The sequence below is a fragment of the Diospyros lotus genome, chromosome 8 (genome assembly GCF_014633365.1).
Source record: "Diospyros lotus cultivar Yz01 chromosome 8, ASM1463336v1, whole genome shotgun sequence".
In the NCBI taxonomy this organism is placed as follows: domain Eukaryota; kingdom Viridiplantae; phylum Streptophyta; class Magnoliopsida; order Ericales; family Ebenaceae; genus Diospyros; species Diospyros lotus.
Window position 1 is genome coordinate 27,692,865 of NC_068345.1, and position 6,310 is coordinate 27,699,174.

The window sequence follows — 6,310 nt, forward strand, 5'->3', positions numbered from 1 at the left end:
TCCCAGTATTCTTACACCCCCACTTGCTCGTCGTCCCCTTACCCCCTCTTCCCCCACCATATACGTCCCCATTGCTGGTGCATTTTTTATTTCTTCAGGCTTTTTCGTTATGGTTACAAGAAAATAATTTTATTGCCCCCCCCCAAAACTCTTCATAATTCTCAGCTGAAGAAAAACACGCACGCACGCACGCACGCAGAAGAAAAGAGGCGTCGCCGCCAATGATATCTCGCGAAATAGGATTTAAGGGGGCGACGTTGAAAACACGCGTGTGGTGTGTGTGGTACGTGCAATTTGGCGTTGTGAGAAATGCGATCAGAACAAACCCAAGAACAATGTCCTAGAAAGAATGTGACAAATGACAACACCTACAGACAAAGCCACCCAATTCACATTGCCCCGAGTTTTGAACTTTCTTTGAACAAACAGTAGCCAATCAATCCTCACGGTTGTGTTAACATGTTGGCCGATCTCAAGGTTATGCATTTTTCTCCGCAATTCAGCAGCCTCAGTTTACACGGGGAGCTCTGTAATATGCAGGCACGGTGGCGGGGAAAAACATCTGTCTTACTCCTTCCGCTTTGATGATCGGCAAGATGATTCCTGATGCTCCCTATGAAAGGCAGATTTTCAAGTTTCAGATACGAGTTATGCTTAACAATGAGTTGAAAAAAACTGGTTTCATACTCAGTAACAGGGAGTAATAATTAATACACACCGAAATCAGTTTGGCTCCAATCCACATGCGCTTGGGAGAGGGAAAGGGTAACAACAGGCGGCCTACGCCATATATAGCCACCGCAAAGAAATGGAGAACCAAGCTCAGCGGGCGAGGGTTTAGGCCTGAGAGTAGAGAGACCGGTCCATTTGAAAAAATACCACCAAGGCTTAAATAATCGAAGCATGCCTGTCGCATTTCCTTCCGTGCTTGATCAGGCGAAGCGCAAAACACCTTGTACAGGGCACCAGCCAGTGTATTTATAGTCGATGCCACAGGCTGCAAGTGAGAAGATTAGATAGTTAGAAGCCTGTCAATCTAGTATTTGGTCAAGGTGGATATCCCTTCATGCATAGAACTTACCTTACGCAAGGTGTAAAATGACTCAAGATATCTGCATAGAGTTGGTGCATCATTTAAGTCCCGCAGAGGCCGAAGAAGATCACGCAGCACAACAATATCAGATAGTGCAACAGTCATTCCACCACCAGTTAGAGGATGGCGCATGTTGAATGCATCCCCCATCAACAAGGCCCCTGGAGTAGGATGAGGTGCAGCTGGCATGCTTCTGTTGGGCATTGTCTTTATGTTTCCTTTATCAATGGCAGCAACAAAGGCTTCATGCAACTGCTCGGGAATCTGTGTCCAATGTGATGGCAAAACAAGCAACTAAATTACCATATGATTCTGCAAAATGAAGACATACAAGAATATGGTTGTAGACAAAAACTGCCAATGCATATCATGTATATTACCTGGGGAGCAACTATGGCCTTCAAGTACTTGGCCATTTCACCATTTGAAATAGAAGGAACCTTTTGACCTGGTACATCAACGAGACAGCGGACCTCTGTGCTACTAATAGGATAAAACAAGATAGGTGATGGGTCTGCTAAAACAACATGCCCATGATTTGCAAATGGAAGTTCACAGTTCTCCAGCACCAATCCAACAAAACAAGAAGGTACATCAACCTACAGACGAGATCAAGACATAAGGCCTTTAGTCCCATGGAAATAGAGCAGAAAATACAAACCCCACTACAAAGTACCAACCAATGTATAGACAAAAAATGATGTTTCAACAAATTAAACCGTGGTTCACAAATTCAATCTGAACCGAAAAAAGTCTTAAACTGATGGGAGTATCTGGCAGGGAAAATGAGTTTACCACTTCTACTACTATGAAAAAATATAGATAATATAGCAAGCCGTCCGCACCTTAGGGTTGCAAAGAGATCTGCGCAAGTTTGAAAAACAGCCATCGCAGACAATGGTCAGAGGTGCGTACGCTGCCATCTCCTCACCATTTTCAGTCTTGTATTGGACACCTTTGATGACACCATTTTCTTCAAGCAAAGATGTAACTGTTCCTTGTTCCAATCGAACACTACAGAAAATGGAGAAAAATATTTAATAAACGATTAGCATAAAGAAAAACAATTAAGGAAGAAGACAAGTTGATGCCCTGAAACATATTCTTGATTTCTTAAAGGCATTATCGATAGTGATTTGAAATTCAATTATGCATTAAGGAACCAAATTAAAATCTGCAATAGAAGAAAAACCATACTTAGGCAGAGATGCAGCTTTCTCCCTCATTCTTTGAATGAAGCGTCCATTGTGAAAGCTCCTTCCAGACACATCTGAGTGAAACTTTTCTAGAGGATAAGAGAGTCGGGTGTTCCTTCCATCCTTGAAAAGAGCATATCCAAACACCCTCTGGGCATCAATTTCTTCCACACAGTCTGAAGTAGAATATCATACAGTTCATTCGTTACACCATAACACTACGGCAAGCAAAGAAATCTTTATGCCACAGTAGTCAAACAAACAAAAAAATGCCACTAGTCCCATGACTAATACAGAAAAGCGTTCAAAATTTATATGGTTTGCCTTGATAAGCATTTCTTATTCGTGTAAGTCATACCTTCCAGTCCCAATTCAATTAATTTCAGGTAGCCGCCTGGTTGTAGCAGCTCACCGACAATTCGGTGAGGCTCAGTCAAGTCCCTCTCAATCACATGAACCTGTCGCCCATCCTGAAATCCAATATCCAAATCAGTTTGTACTTAGTTTAATTCACACAGCAAAATTACTAATATTAACATCAGGCCACTGATTCTTGAAACCATCTATTGCCTTGTGCTTCTCAAACAAATAATACAAAGGTTCTTTCGGCGTTCTTTTTTTTCTGTATTTCATACATTGTTTTGATTAGGTGAACTATGAGCTAAACAGATCAGTTAAATGAGAATTAAGATTTCTTTATTAAGCACTATGAAATACAAGATTATTTGCTGAGATTGAAAAAATCAGTACGAGAGTATTTGCTGCTATTTTTTAGAAGCAACGTGGCCAAAATTCGCTCAAGAACCAAAAACCTTTGGAAAGATTTCTTATTCCTTAATGAACAGAGTCATGAGCTCCTAGCTTCCAAATATATGATATATTCTTTCTTTGTTACTTACCCCCACACTTTGAAATGTTTGTATGAATTTGCGGATTCACAGATCCTAAAATGATCCAACTGTATTAAAGCCTAACAATGAAAATTCAAGAATTGGTAAAACCGTAGATTGCTCTAATTCTTGGTATTATTGTCTGCGGATGCCTTAATTCTCATAAACCAAATTCAACAATCTGAAGACTATTAGAACTCCAAAGCAAGAAACACATCTAAACATATACGTGTATTAGATTAATGCACATGTTATACCAAGGCCTGCGGAGAAGATCAAAGTTGAATGCTACGAGGCAATACCTTGCCGAGGGTATGAGCGAGAGCGGCACCAGCCACTCCGGCTCCAACGATGATGACGTCGACGTCGTCGCTCCCACCGTTTCTCCGTCTGCATTCTCCATTAACCACGGTGGTGGTGGTGGTGGTGGCGGAGGCGGTGGATGCAGCGGCGGTGCTCTGTCCTCGTCCGTTCCGCTTCCGGAACAAATTGGACAGCACCGCGAGTCCCAGCACGGCGGCGAAGAGCGAGGCCAGCAAATACTGATCCAACATTTCCGCAGAACAACGAGTGGGGAACGACGAGGAGACGAGCGACAGCGAGACTCGTCCCTTTGTCTCTCTCTCTCTCTCTCTCTCTCTCCTCGCTGGCCTTGGGCTCTCCTTTCTGGAAAGAAATGCTGAAATGGGGACGAGCGAGCACGAGGCCCTTGGGGAGGCCAGGTGGACAATTTATAGGCCTGCCTCCTCTCCTCAGCCATCTCTTCAACAATATATTTATTCTTTCTAACAATGCCAACAAACAAACTATCGCGTCAATATAATAATAATAATATTATAAATGGTTGTAGATTTAGATTTTAAATACATGGCATGGCATGGCAATGGTTACTTTGTAATTAATTTAAAATTTATTCTATTAATTATTTATATATTTAAAATAAAATTATTTATATATTTTAAATACCTGGTAATGGTTATTTCTTAATTATTTATACATTATTATTATTATTATTAAATTGCGGTTAAAATGAACACCCTCTATTGTTCCTTCCTTGGAAGTTGCCTAACTTTTTGTGCCCCGGTGCCACGTGACCGGGCCATGGGCCGTCTCCCTTCTTCGTCCAGTCTCAATCTCCATTATTCTATAATCCAAACTAATAATTAAATATAACCAAATTATACTATTCAACATCTTATTATAATGATTGTACGTATCGTTACTGTTGAAGAATCAGGGAATCTTTTCAATGAGTTTGGGCACCAGCTTCTCATGTGTGGCACCAGTTTTTTCAATTAAAAAGAATTCAAATTTTAAAATAATTTAATTTTAAAAATACTGTGTCATATGTAAAACTTCATTAAAAGATAAAAAAATTAAAAGTTTAAAATATTTTTTTGGTTAAACATGTAATTTTTTCATAATCGAAGGTCTTGTAACAACGCGTAAAGTAAATAAGTTTGACATTCAAAAATTTTTCTTAATATTTTAAAAAATAAATAAATAATTATTTATAAAAAAATTTAATTTCAAAATATTAAGATAAATATCATTTATAAAAATCATAATCTTAACGAGTTCTAAAATATAATAATATTAATTCTAATAAAATTAAAAATATATCAAAATAGACATTATTTATAAAAATTTTAATTTTAAATTAATTAAAATTATTTTATTTTTTTTATAAATAATGACATTCATTTCTAAAAATATAAGCCTATAATATTAGTTTTAATATAGTTTTCATAATTTTTAGTATCTAACTTAAGTATCTGAGTATTTGTACGAGAACTCCCCACACCCTCCGACTATTTTTATCTAAGTAGATTTTAAGGGATTAATGACGAAATTTTTTATTTAATAAATTTATTGTTAAATTTTAATAATAATAAAATATTTACGAAAATGGTGTTATGACATTGTTTTGTTGGCTTTTCGTATAGTAAAAATTATTTCTCAGAATTCATTAACGTGGGAAAGTACAGCCTGGAGGATCGGTAGATGCGGATGTCTAGCAATACGTGCTGAAGGATGTCAAAATTGGCGTTTTGCTAAGTGGATAGAATAAGCTTGGATTAGTATTAAAAGTCAAGCTGCAGTATATATGTTTTGTCATATTGTACTCCAAAACCATTAAGACTATAACAAAACACGGGGCGTTCAAGGTGAATATGAAAAAAAGACTGTTCGTTTTTATATTTGTGGTGTATCACTATTTGAATCTTGATTGTTACGGTTCATTAATTTATCTTTTCTGCTAGAATCGTGAGGCCGAGCAACGAGAGCGCCGGTAATAAAATGTCATTTAAAAAAAAAATAATAAGGGGCGTCCTCGTAAAAATTGGTTATACAAAAATTTGTATATAATAAAACAATGTATTTTGTTAATATTCAGGACCGACCCATGGCATAACTCTATGTCTAAGGTCTTGAAAAAAAAAAAAGATCCCAAAAAAATTACTGATCAGAACAGCTGAGAGGTTTGACAAGAACCGCTAAGCATCACAACTTTGTTAATAACTTGGAAATCAAGCACGACAACCTTCTCAATCCTTGCACTAACTTAATTGTCATAGAACTTTGATCAAACATCTACTAAGCAAAAAAAAAAAGAGTACTATAAAAGCACCATTCAAAAGACTTGACAAAATTAATTTTGGAAGCCACCTTCTCCATCTCCTTCAAGAGCTCTTCCGCAGTCATGTCGTCTTGAACATGGCCACCACCAAATGCTTGAATTTTGTCGTCATGGCTGTCACTTAACCAATCTGCTAGATGGGAGGCTAAAGGCACGAATACATATACATTATTGGCCGAAAAAAATGTTGTCTACAGTTAGCCTAAGTGAAAACTGGACGTCGATTGGACACGATCACCAACGAGAGGCAGAAGATGGCAACAAACGCGCGGTCACCAATCAAGGTTCACATAGACCCAAGACGAATAGTCGGCGAGAGAAAGAGTGAGGGAGGTCACCTATGTCGTTGCCTGCTGCCAATGTTGACCACCGGGCGCTAGACCACCTAGGGTGTGATAATTGTGTTTCAAAATCCTTGTTTATTTGTAATTGAATTTTCTAATTTGACTTCGACTATGACTTCGAATTTGACTGCGATTATAATATTGTC

At 38.1% G+C, this 6,310-nt stretch overlaps 1 protein-coding gene across 1 annotated transcript; it reads right to left on the reverse strand.

Annotated features, from left to right (window-relative positions):
- Positions 1-212: 212 nt before the first annotated feature.
- On the reverse strand, positions 213-3,892 carry LOC127808988 (squalene monooxygenase SE1-like). The gene is made up of 8 exons (XM_052347758.1): positions 3,482-3,892; positions 2,648-2,759; positions 2,291-2,465; positions 1,939-2,107; positions 1,474-1,692; positions 1,082-1,357; positions 719-997; positions 213-613 (listed from the first exon to the last, which is right to left on the reverse strand). Exons 1-8 carry the CDS (start codon positions 3,731-3,733, stop codon positions 509-511), a joined length of 1,587 nt encoding a protein of 528 aa, XP_052203718.1. The 5' UTR covers positions 3,734-3,892; the 3' UTR covers positions 213-508.
- Between the last annotated feature and the right edge of the window lie 2,418 nt (positions 3,893-6,310).